Raw genomic sequence first — 14,565 nt, forward strand, 5'->3', positions numbered from 1 at the left:
CTAAACATGACCTTCAGAAAATGTGGTCAAAGACTTACTGTACCAACCATGGAGACTTAAATCTCAGTCTGCAAACTTCACCGTGTCCCCTGAAAACCTGTGCTGAAATTTAAGTTAGTATCCACACTCAGGGGCAATAATTTTATTCCTGAGTATCACAGTCCTTCCCTTTCACTAGTTTATGAGTAGTTAGGTTAGGAGAAGAGTTTTGGGGTGCATTTTTTCAATGTTTATTCTAAAGGCACTAAAAATTTATTGTTTTACCTCTGAATGGAGAAATGACTTAGCATATCAAAAGAAAGGGAAAATCTACACTGAAAAATATTTCTGCATCTACAGAATAAATTTATTTGTAAAATAACTCTTGATTTATGAGCTACATACCAGCATACCAGATGTCAGATTCAGTCTACTTTTAACAAATAAAAACATTTGATTTTCTATGAGTTATGGGTTTAAAAAAAAAAAAAAAAAAGCCATTAGGACAAACCTAAAAAAATGCAGATCAAAATTATAATCTATAAGCAAAGATCTAAGATCTTACAAATAAATCAGCGTAAGTTAATGCACTGCATCCTCAAGGAGCCTTATACATACATCACAGGGATTTGTACCCACATCTCTGAACACTCACTGTACCATCCGCTGCTGCAGGGAAAGCTGAAGGAAATCGATGCTTCCTCTCGCAGTTAAATCAAGTATTCTGAAAAAGGCTGAAATGTCCTTAAACGAAAAAGCAAATTATTTATAGATTTCAGTTTCTTATCATACGATACTGACACTACTGGGAAAACAAGGCGTGCATGAAATATCAAAAGATTTCATTTACATGACAGAGAAAAAAACCTGAAAACAATTGTTACAAATCAAACTGCAGGAAACAATAGATGTGAAATAACTACTGGCTTCCTGGTAACAGGGGTCTCTCCAGCACCTGAAGTAACTCTGCAGAGCAGCACAGCGACCACTGAGGTGGATTCACCAACACAGTGAGGAAAACACTGTGAAATTTCAACCGAAAAAATCTATCTACTACTTTAGAGTTACTTTTTTTTTCTTTTTTACAAGTTTTATGGTTCATATTCAAAGTTCAATCTATGTTTCACATTTTTAAGTTCAGACATATCAAAGCCTAAAAGTACAGAAGGCTTGTGATTTTTTATTGCTTTCATGCAAATATACCTTCTTTTTCCAAAAAATGAAGCCACATCAATTTTCCACACCCAAAAGAGTGAGGATAACAATTCTATTTCCTTTTTACTAGGATATGGTTTCTTATGGAAATAATCTTTAAGAAACTGCTTCTTTTCTTCGTAAGAGCGGCCTTCGTATTTTTTAGGATCTAATGCTAAAATCTGAAGAGCCTCATCCTTGACAATAGGTCCCTCTGTTCTGCTTTCATTCCTTTGTCTTTTAAAAGGCACAACACTTGTAACCTTTTCCGGACCTGGGGCTGCATCGGCATTCAGGATGGGAGGCTGCTCCTCCCTACGCCGCTGGTCTTCGGCCCCTAAGTGGCCATCAGGCAGCTTTCTCTTAACAGAAAAACTGGAATCATGTATCACTTCACCGTTGACTAAAAGCAGTTCACTGTTCTGAATAAAATCCGGCTGGACTTGTAGGTCTGAGCTGCTGTCCTTAGGAGCACTCCTGCAGCGCACCAAATGGACAGCGATGGCAGCCAAGGTCATGTTTCCAGTGTAGACCCCACAGCAGTGGATGCACTTGAAGGCGGGAGACTTCAGGACCGTGTGGACTGTGGGCATGATGTGGTGCCTCTCCTTCAAATGCAGCTCGTAGGCCTCCGTTGTCACAAAGGGGCCAAAGCAAAAGGGGCAGGTGGACACTCGCTTGCCAGTGCTCCCAGGGGTGCCCTCAGCCTGAGGCCTCACCTTCACGTACACAGGCACCAGTGACTTGGAGTGTATCCCAGCCAGGATTGCCAAGTAGACTTCCCGCTCCCCAAGCTTCTCCTTTGGCAATATGGTAATGAAATCAAGGTGGGGAAAGAGCAGGTTGCCATTGGCATCGACATCTAATTGAAAACCTCTGTTGCTATAATCCATAGGCAACTTCTTCTTCCCCAGGTGCCTGTTCCTGCTGTGCTCTGAAAGACCTTTGATATCATGGAAGGTGCATGGACAGAACAAGCACCCCAAGCCATGCATCAGCAAGTGGTGTATAAGCTCCTCCTCAGAGACCAAGCATTTACAAGACAGACATCGCACCGTTTTCTCCCTCATCCACTTTAGAAATGGTGCGCACGCTGCCAGTTTTTCAGGCTCAAGTTTCTCGCCAGACTTGGACTCGCTGTGCTTATGTGCTACCTCCATGTGCACCTGGTAGACGTTGGACGGAAAGAGCTCATTGCAGACGGGGCAGGTCTTCCACTGCTTGGCCTGTCTGAGCACCTGGCTTGTGTCTGCTGCAGGGGCGGCGGCCTGAACAAACACACTCTGAGCAGCATTCACCAGCACTGGAGGAGACGGCATGCCGGGCATGGAGCCGGCCATCGGTGCAGCTGCACCTGACGGTAGGAGCTGGATGGGCATCTGGGGTGGAGCGACAGTCGCAAGGCCTCCGGGGGGAACCGGCAGAGTGACAGACACGGGGGCCAGCGTGTAGGTCGGAATCCCATTCACTTGTTTCCCTGTAGGGATGAGCTGTCTGAGAATAGAGCCTGATGTTAGGAAGGTGGTGTTCTGCGAAGCACCAGGTCTCACTGGCTGGTTCACAGGCAGAATGTTGGTGCCCACAGTCTGGTTGAGTTGCAGGACCCCAGGCCTCACTGGCTGGCCCACAGGAAGAACTCCCGACACAACAGGCTGACTAAGCTGCAGAACCCCAGAATTCACACCCTGGTTTACAGGCACAACAGCCGAGGAGGAGACTGTCTGGCTGGGAGAAAGCAGCCCAGATGGGACCACCTGGCCTGCAGGGAGAACCCTCAGTGGGGCTGTCTGGCCAGGGGGAAGAACCCGTGACGGAGCTGTCTGGCCCACGGGGAGAACCCCTGACTGGACCATCTGGCCAGTAGGAAGAACCCCAGAGGTGGCTGTTTGCCCAGGGATAACCCCTGCAGGAGTCATCTGGCCTGCAGGAAGGACTCCAGACGGGACTGCCCGACTCACAGAAAGCACCCCTGGCGAGACAGCCTGCAGGACCCCGGCGGTGACAGAGGGACTCACAGGAAGAACCCCAGGCCCAACAGGTCTGTTTATGGGTCCCACAGGCTGGGTGAGGGGTAAAACCCCAGGGCGGACAGTCTGATTTATGGGGAGGACACTAGTTCCAACAGACTTATTGACAGGTCCGACCGGCTGACTCAAGGGCAACACAGGAGGATTCACAGACTGATGAAGTGGGACCCCATGAGAAAGAAAGACGGGCTGAGGTGCTGGGGGCTGCAGGGTGAGGCTGTTCTGGCCCACGGGCAGAGGGCTGGAGACCAGAGTCATGTGGGATTGGCCAGCAGCAGGCGGGGAATGAGTGAGGCTTCCAGGGGCACCCTGGGCCACAGTCACTGGTTGTCCTACGGCTGGGCTCGGACTGTTCTGTGGCAAAGCAAGATGGAAGCAAGGAGGCGGCGCTGGAGCGCTTGGAGCACTGCCGTTTGCTGGTGCAGCCAAATGTGCCGCTGGTTTTGGAGCAATGTGCGTTTGCTTCAAGAGTCCAGTCCTCTTAATATGTTCTGAAATCACAGATCTAAGCTTATTCTCCAAATCTCTGTGTATGTCTGATGTCAAAATGTGATACATTAACGCATCCTGGCTGCTGGCATTGGCGTTGCACTTTTTACAGAAATATTTGTCAGGTGGTGGGATCTTCTCTATAGAAAGAGTATCGTTAGTTTTCGGTTGTTCATCCATTTCCTCAGTTCGCAGGCCAAAGTAGGAGTTAATTAAGTAGTGAAAATGGGCTACCAGCACATGCTTCTTCATGCTGTAGTACAAAGTGTTTGAAAAGTTACATTTTAGACATGTGAAACTTATCACATCACTCCTAGATGATTTAGTTTCACCTAAAATATTCACTGTGTAGTTCTGAACTTTCCGGACAGGCGCATGGAACATTCTGAAGTGCCTTCCCACAACTTTGGGCTGAGATGCAAATACACAGTTTGGGCAAGGGATCACCAGCTCTTGGTCAATTTCATCTTCATGGTAACGATGTAAATGATTTTTGAATGAAGTAAGCACCTTTGTAGAGTATTTACAGAGGCCACAACAGTATGGCTTTGTTCGGTATCTCTGTTAAAAGAAAAGAAAGCCTTAAGCAAAGTTGAATAAACTGTCAGATGCTAACCTTCCACAGTCCCTGAGGACTTGACCCCTTTTCTCTTAATGTGCTAGGCATTTAACCTGACTTAGTGTTTTCTAACCCAGGGGTTGGTAAGCTTTTTCTGTGAAGGGCCTGAGAATGCTTATGTTAGGATTGTGGCCCATACAGTACAGTCTCTGTGGCAACTACTCAGCACTGCCACTGTTGTACAAAAGTCCCCAAAATAATGTGTAATTTATGTTCCAATAAAACTTTTATTTACAAACACCAACTTGAATTTCATATACTTTTCACATGTCACAAAATAGTATTGTCATTTTTTTCTTAAGCATTTAAAAGCCTAACAACTGTTCCTAGCTCATGGGTCGTGGCTAATTCATACACATCTAGGATTTGGCTCACACTCACGATTTGCTGACCCTTGTTCTAAGTCATCCACTAAAACCACAAATACAATTACTTAGTCCTGTACTTTGAATTATTAACAGCATCAATTTTAAAAGCTTCATTAATTTTTTACAAGAGAAAGTATTTTCTCCCCCTCATCCCATTTCTCTTAATTCCAATGTTATTTTTGCTCCAAATTCTAAAACCTCTGGAATTTATCCACAACTAACCGAACTTACAAACTGTTTTACTATCTTTCTACTTCCCCTATTTCTAGAGAAGGTAGGAGTCAAATGGACAGTGTCTGGCCCATGCAAGTACCCAATAAACTATCTGATAAATAGTAAAGAAAGTGCAACTAAGCCTAAACTCACACTATGGATGACCCTAACATAAGGATAAGGCCACAGAATGCAACACTGACCATATGGAATTTCTATTTAAGGCACGTTTTGGGGAACTTAACAAGTTCGGGGCCTAAAAACACATTCATACAACAGGGTGCACTCTGTTCTAACATCCAGTAAGACTTGCTGGTTTGCAATAACTTGAGAGCACACTGAAATCTCTGGTCTCATGACAGAGTCTTTGAGAACCCAGAGCTGATGAACCACAAAACACCCGCTCCCCAGTTCCACAAACAAGGAAGCCAAGACCTAGCTTCATTTAAAGCCCCCGAGCTCACTGTGGCACTATCACAGTGATCAAGGGTTAATTCTCATCCTTTCCTAAATCTGTGTGCTCATTATCACTCACACACACACACTTCCATTCTTCAGGTTTTTTTTTTTTTTTTTTGGACAGAGTCTCACTCTGTCACTCAGGCTGGAGCACAGTGGCGTCATCTCAGCTCACTGCAACCTATACCTCCCCGGTTCAAGCAATTCTCCTGCCTCAGCCTCCTGAGTAACTGGAGTTACATTATAAGATATTTTAAGAATTCAGATGAGAAAAATCAATGAGGCTTAAGATTCATGAAGTCAAGATCTGCTAAATGAGGCATCCTGTAGTAGCCACAAGCTGTGCTCAGGTGAAGGACAACTAAATCACAGTGGTTTCAAGGAATCTTGCATCTCATGGTAGACAGGAGAGTGTCGGGTCACAGACTGAAAAACGGCACTCAAAGAAAGTGGGCTAACAAAACTTATCTTTACAGAAACTTCTGACAAAGCACAGCCTGAGCAACACAGTGAGACCCCACCTCTACAAAAAATAAAAATAAAAATAAATTAGCCGGGCATGGTGGCATGCACCTGTGGTCTCAGCTACTCAGGAGGTTGAAGTGGAAGGACACTTTGAACCAATGAGGTCAAGGCTGCAGTGAGCTAAGATTACGTCACTGGACTCCAGCCCAGGCAACAGTGACACCCTGTCCCCCAGAAAAATAATAAAAATAAAAAAAATTCTGACAACGACTAAATTACTGAAATATGTTAAAGCCCAAATTCCCAAGGCCAGCATGACTTTGACAACAAAAGCTGGTGAGAGGGTACAGCCAAGTCAAGTCTGGGATGAGCTGAGTTTGATACCGAAGAAGGTGCTAACAACTGGTGGCAGAAAAAGTGTCCCAGAAAACACTTTGATGAGAATTCAGCAGTATGGCTCATGTTTTAGCCTGAATTTGCTTAAAAGTTTGAGGTTTCTAATTACTTAAAATGTTCCTTGATTCAGAGGTCTACATTTTTATTTCAGTTTCTGAAACCAAGATGTACATTCACGGTATGCACTTAATGCAGTGGCATTTTGTTTTACTCAGAACAATTATTAAATCAAACGTCCTTCTTACAGCAATGACATCTTATAATCAAGGACAAACAATAGTTTCACTGCATCACTGTATCAACTCTGCACACAGAAAACTCTCAGAGCATCAGTCACCCTGCCTCACCACACACTATACTTGGTTTCTTGCCACTTCTCTGAAAGGTTGCATTATCCCTCCTCCCCATTCACTCACCAGCAACCCCAATACATGTGATGTTCTTTAGACCACATTTACATTCATTCCTCACTTTTGAGGAAACATGAAAAACAAATACAAAAAATACATACCACTTTCTTTCCAGAAGGTTCCCAGAGAGAAACATCTCCCCACGATGTGTTATGAAAGTATTTCTCTCCCGGATCAAAGCCTTTAAGGTCCTTTTAAAAAGGGAGAAAAAAAGAGAAAGAACAATATGTAAATTCGGAAGATAAAGAAATATTTAATTACAACCTGATGAGATTATAAGGCCAGGCACGGTGGCTCACGCTTGTCATCCCAGCACTTTGGGAGGCTGAGGAGGGTGGATCACTTGAGGCCAGGAGGTCGAGACCAGCCTGGCCAACATGGCAAAACTCCATCTCTACTGAAAAATACAAAAATTAGCTGGGCATGGTGACACAGGTCTGTACTCCAAGCTACTCGGGAGGCTGAGGCAGGAGAATTGATTGAACCCGGGAAGTGGAGGTTGCAGTGAACCGCACTCAAGCCTGGGAGACAGAGCAGGGCACTCTTGAAAAAGAAAAGAAAAAAGAGAGAGAGAGAAAGAGAGAGAGAGAAAGGGGGAGGGGGAGGGAAGAGGGCAGAGAGAAAGAGAAAGAAAAGGAAGAAAAGGAAAAGGAAAAGGAAAAGGGAAAAGGAAAAGGAAAGGAAAGGAAAGAACGAACCTGATGAGATTACTCGGTACCTTAGAAATCCACAGGGGAAGAGAGAAATGAAAGTGCAGTCACCCCTCGGTATGGGGACTGGTTCCACGACCACCTGGAGGCACCAAATCCAAGACTGCTCAAGCCTCTTATGTTAAATCATGCAGTTACTTGCACATATGTAACCTATGCACATCTTCCTACTCACCTTGTTTAGAGAACAATGACAAGAAAACAAGTCTGTACATGTTCAGTACAGATGCAACCATCCATTTTCTCCCCCAAATATTTTCAACCCACAGCTGGTTTAATCAACAGATGCAGAACCCCTGGATATAGACAGACTATAAAGCTCTCAGCAAGTTTTGATGGAGTACCCTTTAAGTATGAGAACTGAGGAAAAGGTTGAAATAATCAAAGTCAAAATTACAGATTCATAAGAAATAAACAGAGGAGACCTCCCAACAAGTAACTATCTACATCCTTTATACGTATGCAAAGCCTAAACGTAAGGATTCTAAAACCCATGTAGCTTCATGAGTACATATAAAGAAACAAAAAAGTACTTCAAAGTAAAAGAATCTTCATCTGGGTTGGTTCCAAGTCTTTGCTACTGTGAATAGTGCCGCAATAAACACACGTGTGCATGTGTCTTTATAGTAGCATGATTTATAACTCATCATTTACATTAGGTATTTCTCCTAATGCTATCCCTCTCCCATTCCCCCCACCCCACGACAGGCCCCAGAGTGTGATGTTCCCCGCTCCGTGTCCAAGAGTTCTCATTGTTCCATTCCCTCCTATGAGGGAGAACATGTGGTGTTTGGTTTTCTGTCCTTGCAATAGTTTGCTCAGAATGATGGTTTCCAGCTTCCTCTATGTCCCTACAAAGGACATGACTCATCCCTTTTTATGGCTGCCTAGCATTGGCACGTGTATACACATGTAACAAACCTGCACGCTGTGCACATGTATCCTAGAACTTAAATTAAAAAAAGAATCTTCATCTTGAACACACTCTTTTTAAACTATACCTTACTGCTATTGTTCAATCCATTTGTCTTAGGGAATGAAAGAAAAACATTTTTATCTTACTCTTTAAATATTTTTCAAAGCAGTTAAAGATCTAGAACGTGTAGAGGGTTTTTTCCTCAGATGGAATCAATCATTTTTCACTCAAAAAGTTACACTTGCTAGAGAGAGAAAACTATGCAAAAGACCTATAGTGTAGACAACGGTGTCAGGAAAAACCTCACCATCAGCTGAAAGAGGCAGCAGTGTGAGAAACACAGTGCATACTGGAGACTCTCAGGGGCAGGTGAACACGGAGAGAAGAGGAGCACGCAGGTCCTAGAAAGGGGTCCAGAGGCCAGAAATGCATGAGCCGAGACCTCCCACAGGAGCAGCATCCTCAGAGCAGGGGTTCAACGGCTGACTTCCAAAGCCTGCCGGCAGCAGGTAGGGAAGGGAGGAAAGGTAGAAGGAAGGCCTCCACCTTGCATTCAGGTAAAATGGCCTAAGACAAAATAATTACAAGCTCCACAGAACAGGAATCTACCTCATCCTTTTGTAGTCATCACTAATTCAACCCTCAAATATTTCCTTTTGGACTCTGGGGATCCAACCATGAATAAGACAAATGGGATCCCAACCTCACAGTTTCACAATTGAGAAACGCCGATATTTTGTAAAATTTTTCTTCACAAGAAAATACTGCTTTCATGGGTGATAGGTGCTATGAATAATAACCGTGAAGTGGTAAAGGAGTATAAAGCAGAGAGTTCCAACTGTGTCTGCCTGACCTGAGCGTGACGTGGGCAGGGGGCTGGGGTGGCTAACATGACAGGGAGGGGACAGGAGAGAGAGAACAACAACAAGGCCTGGGGCAGAATCCAGATGCAGGGCAGCAGAAGGTTTTAAATAACAATGTTTTAAAAAGTGAAAATCAGACACTAAGTGAGAAGGCGTACAAGAAAAACATTTTCCATTTCTATCTAAAATTTTAAAGTCCATGTGGCCCAAGATTACTTTTCTTGAGTTGAAAGAAGTAAAAATCTACTCCCGTTTTGCTCTCAGCTACTTCCCAAAGCGTGTAGAAAGTGTAGTCATACAAAGCACTTCACCTGTGCAGCACAGCTCACTTGTTTAAAAGTGCAAACTGTATTAAGAAGTGAGCATAAAGAGGTATCAAGTCCATAATCGCATGGTGTGGACAGTCCTGTGAGGTAATAGTGCATTCAGAATTAGCTCACGACGCCAACTTCAGAACCTACAGAAAAGTACAAGTACAAATGCTCAAAAACAAATGACACAAATGCTCAAAGAAGGGACCCACCCTCACAGGCCCTTTAGGGGAGGGGTCATGACAAGAGCACCAGGAGCACCTGGATGCTGTAACATTTGAGCATCAGAAAGACAAACGGCTGGAGAGACCCAAACACACGAAGTCACAGGAGAGCCACAGAAGTGCTCAAGAAAGAAAAAAAGGCATTTCACGAATCACCATTTGGAAAGGTTAACTAACTACTCACTTTGAAAAGGATAAAACTATCCTGCCTTTCCCAGAGAAACCAAACAGTCCCAACTGCTGAGTAACAAGAGTTTACAGAAGAAAGTCTGCTAACAATCCACAAGTGACAGAATCAGAAAGACCTCACTCACAGCAAGTCCCCCAGTAAAACCACCATCTAGGACCAGGATTATCAACAGGTGTTAAATGCATTCCATTCCAGGCCACAGAAAGAATGTAATACACACAAAGACCAGACTGCCACCTACTGTAGTGAAGCAACAAAATATGACTGGGGTCCCTGAAGTGACACAAGCAGCACAGAACATCATATATATATTCTAGCCCAAAATGCTTAACTTGAATCAACCGGGCCTTTCAGTAGAAGTTCTCATTTAAAAGCAGCTCAGGGGACAGGGGACTAAGCTGAAACAACACTACAAGAAAGTACCAGACAGATCTGGAAGGAGGGGTATCTCTGCAGGACAAGAGGCTGGTCTGGCCAAGGGAAAGCACTGCGAACCCAACCACTAGATGTAACAGGGTCCACACGGTTTCTGGCTTACATAAACCGAGTGTAAAAAATGTTCTGGGGGTCGCGTGCGGTGGCTCACGCCTGTAATCCCAGCACTTTGGGAGGCTGAGGCAGGCGGATCATCCGAGGTAAGGAGTTCGAGACCAGCCTGGCCACATGGTGAAACCCCGTCTCTCCTAAAAATACAAAAACTAGCTGGGCGTGGTGGTGGGTGCTCCTAATCCCAGCTACGCGGGAGGCTGAGGCAGGAGAACTGCTTGAACCCAGGAGACAGAGGTTGCAGTGAGCCGAGATTGCACCACTGCACTCCAGCCTGGGTGATAAGAGTGAAACTCCACCTCAAAACAAAAACAAACAAAAAAAAAAAAGTTCTGGGTAAAACTGAAGAAATCTGAGTATGGACTGTGTATTAAATAAGGTGAACATGTAATACATGACAAGACAGAAGAGAGTGAAAAAAGCAAGTGATAAAATAGCTAATCAATACAATCTCATGGGAAGAACGATAACATACAGAAATAAACAGCTAAACAATACGATGTTAATGGTGGCAACTTCTGAATGACAGAAATGTGGCATTTTAAATTTCATTTTCTAATTAAAAACGGTTACCTGCATTTTCAAACATTCATATAGTATTATTTTTATAACAATGATTACTTTCAATATAAAAAAACTACAGAAAAATAGTTAATACAATTACCTTTAACTCTACGATAGATAGTATGTGGCTTATCAAGTCAATTCAGAACTAACAAGAAAAAGACAAGTTATAAAAAGATTTCTTTTTATTTATTTATTTATTTTGAGACAGAGTGTTGCTCTGTTGCCCAGGCTGCAGTGCAGTGGCACAATCTCGGCTCACTGCAGCCTCCACCTCCCGTGTTCAAGCAATTCTCCTGCCTGAGCCTCCCAACTAGCTAGGACTACAGGCACATGCCGCCATGCCCGGCTGCTTTTTGTATTTTTAGTAGAGACGGGGTTTCACCATGTTGGCCAGGCTAGTCTTGATCTCCTGACTTCGTGATCCACCCACCTCAGCCTCCCAAAGTGCTGGGGTTACAGGTATGAGTCACCACACCTGGCCAAGTTATTACAAAGATTTCTACTGAAAATTAGGTTATTTTCAGAACTATCTTAAAAGATGAAGTATACAACACGTGGGTCCTTTATTCTGATTCCAACAAAGAGCAAAAACATTTGAAACAAAGAGAAATAAGCATAAACACTAGGAAACACAAAGGAACTTTAAGTACATCTTAAAAACCAGCACACAAGAAGCTAAGCACACAATTAAAAGATGCTGCTAGAGCAGCAGAAATGAATAAAGAAGGCTTGGAATTAAGAAGAGCCCCACAGTAATTATGAAATCATTATCACCCAATAGAAAGCAAGAATTCACTATTTCAAAATAGACAAAAGAAATAAGCCACTATCCCACCATATTGACCTTGTGATAAATTTGCACAGGGTCTCCTGAAGACTTTTTCTGAGCACTGATGCTCTCATGTGTGAGAAAACCAGTGGGACTTTTCCACTGGTTCACTAGTGGGAACCACTGAAAGAAGAAGGTAAAACAACTGTCAAAATGCCAGAGAGTCCACTGGGAGAGGGGAATGACCCCTTAATACAGTGACGTGAGTCAAGCCCTCACAGCGAGGTCTGTCTCCACAGTCCCAGGCCGTCCAGACCCACTCTAGCAATGCTTAAAAATTCCAAGTGCCTTAAACATGTTCTAGAACAAAACCCAAATATATTTAAAGGAAACAACAAAATCTAGCACCCATAAAACACGATGTCCAGCATGTAGCCAAAAACTGCCAATCAGAAAACAAAAAACAAAAACTGCCAGTCATACAAAGAAGCAGAAAAATATGACCCAACACCAGGAGAACAAGAAATTACAGAAAACATGAATGCAACGAGAGAAGTGAAAGACAGTGAAAGATGGATGGTAAACTGCACTTCCACGAACGAAAAATGCACTATCATGAAAAATACAACGCATGGGATTAAGAGCAGATTAGATGCTGCCAAAGACTGGTAAATCTGAAGACAAAGCAAGAGAAATACTCACACACACACACATACACACAAAAACACACCTGAAAAAAACCCAACAACGGCATCAATGAGCTACAGGGCAGTATCAAGGAGCCTAACATACAGGAGTCCCCCCCTTATCGGCACAGGACATGTTCCAAGACCCCAGTGGATCCTGACACTGTGGACAGTGCCAAATGCTACATACACTACGTTTTTTTCCTACACAGACATATCTACAATAAAATACAACTTATAAATTAGATTTGGTACAGGACATCGGTACAGGAAGGTATTAACAACAATAAAATGGAACAACTGTAACAATATACAGTAATAAAAGTTATGTGAATGTGGTCTCTCGAGGTATCTTACCGTACTGTGCTCACCCTTCTTGTGATGGGAGATGACACGATGCCTGTGTGGCGCCCACATGACAAGATGAGGTGAGGTGAAAGTAGAGCTCGGTGGTGCGATATCTCAACACACTCCTCAGAATGTCATGGAACTTAAAATGTATGAATTATTTCTGGAATTTTCCATATAGTATTTTCAAACCATGGTTGACTGTGGAAAGCAAAACTGAGAATACGGGGGAACTATTATATGTGTAATTGAGTATCAGGGACAAAGTGGGGAGGGGAAGAAAAACTATTTGAAGAAATGATGCCACAAAATTTTCCAAATCTGATGAAAACCATAAACACACAAAATCGAGAAGCTCACCAGACTCCAAGCAAAAGAAACACAAAGAAAACCAAACCAAGGCACATTATAATCAAAGTATTAAAAATACAGAGAGGAACAAAGATGACAGAAAACATATTGTTGGAAAAAATGCCAGCCAGAAGACAATAGAGTGAAATCTTTAAAATATTAAAAGGGAAAAAAACTAGAATTCCACACCTAGCAAAAATATCTTCCTTCCTAAAAGAAAGACAACTTTTTTTAGAGAGAAAGTATAGTGAGTTAATTAAGCACATCAGCACTACAAAATATGAAGTTCTTCAGGAGGCAGAGGAAATGCCTCGTGATGGAAATACATATCTACACAAAGGGATGAAGAGTATCATCAATGACATGTAGATCAATATAATTTTTTTCTTTTTTACCGTTTAAAATAAAAGTAACAACATATTGTAAGATTTCTAACATGTGGAAGAAAACAACAGAACAAAGGCTGGAAGAAGACATTACAGCACACTGCTCTAAGGTTCTAATACTACCGATGAAGTAGTAGGATATGAAGAAAGTCAGCGAAAGATGTATAGCTAATAACTCAATAATAGAGATAAAATGGAATCATAAAAAATATTCAATCCAAAAGAAAGCAGAAAAAGAGTGAAAACTAAAGAACAGATGAGACAAGCAAAAAAACAAACACCAAGATGGGAGATTTAAAACCAACCATATCAATAATCACATTAAATAACAAGGACTGGCAAACTTCTTCTGTAAAGGACAGGTTAATAAATAGTTTAGGTTTTGCTGCCTATAGAGTCTCTGATACAATTACTCAATCCTGCCACACTGTGCACAAAAGCAGCCTTGGACAATATATTAAACTAATGAGAATAGCTATTCCAATAAACTTTTAATTAAAAAAAATTTTTTTGAGACAGGGTCTCACTCTGTCACCCAAGCTGGAGTGCAGTGGTGTAATCATGATTCATTGCAGCCTTGAACTCCTGGGCTCAAGGGATCCTCCCACCTAAGCCTCCAGAGTAGCTGAGACTACCAGTGCATACGACCACACCTATTTTTTTTTTTTTTTTTAAGACGGAGTCTCACTCTGTCACCCAGGCTGGAGTGCAGTGGCACATTCCCGGCTCACTGCAAGCTCCGCCTCCCAGGTTCACGCCATTCTCCTGCCTCAGCCTCCCGAGTAGCTGGGACTACAGGCGCCTGCCACCAAGCCCGGCTAATTTTTTGTACTTTTAGTAGAGATGTGGTTGCACCATGCTACCCAGGATGGTCTCCTGACCTCGTGATCCACCTGCCTCAGCCTCCCAAAGCACTGGGATTACAGGCGTGAGCCACCGTGCCCGGCCTATTTATTATTTTAAAGACAGAGTCTTGCTATGTTATCCCAGCTGGTCTAAAACTCCTGGCCTCAAGCAGTCCTCCCACTTCAGCCTCCCAAAGTGCTGGGATTACCACTGCACCTGGCCCCAATAAACTG

General features: G+C 43.1%; 1 protein-coding gene across 5 annotated transcripts in view; it reads right to left on the reverse strand.

Annotated features, from left to right (window-relative positions):
- Nucleotides 1-324: 324 nt before the first annotated feature.
- Nucleotides 325-14,565, reverse strand: part of LOC105489259 (ADNP homeobox 2) — a 61,152-nt gene continuing 46,911 nt past the window's right edge. For all 5 annotated transcript variants that reach the window (XM_011753970.2, XM_011753969.2, XM_011753971.2 and 2 more), the window contains 2 exons: nucleotides 6,721-6,810; nucleotides 325-4,250 (listed from right to left, as the gene is read on the reverse strand). In XM_011753970.2, coding sequence (XP_011752272.2) covers nucleotides 1,071-4,250; nucleotides 6,721-6,810 — 3,270 coding nt within the window. In that variant the 3' untranslated portion in view covers nucleotides 325-1,070. The remainder of the gene's footprint in view (nucleotides 4,251-6,720; nucleotides 6,811-14,565) is intronic.

Source organism: Macaca nemestrina, chromosome 19, assembly GCF_043159975.1.
Source record: "Macaca nemestrina isolate mMacNem1 chromosome 19, mMacNem.hap1, whole genome shotgun sequence".
Taxonomy (NCBI): Eukaryota; Metazoa; Chordata; class Mammalia; order Primates; family Cercopithecidae; genus Macaca; species Macaca nemestrina.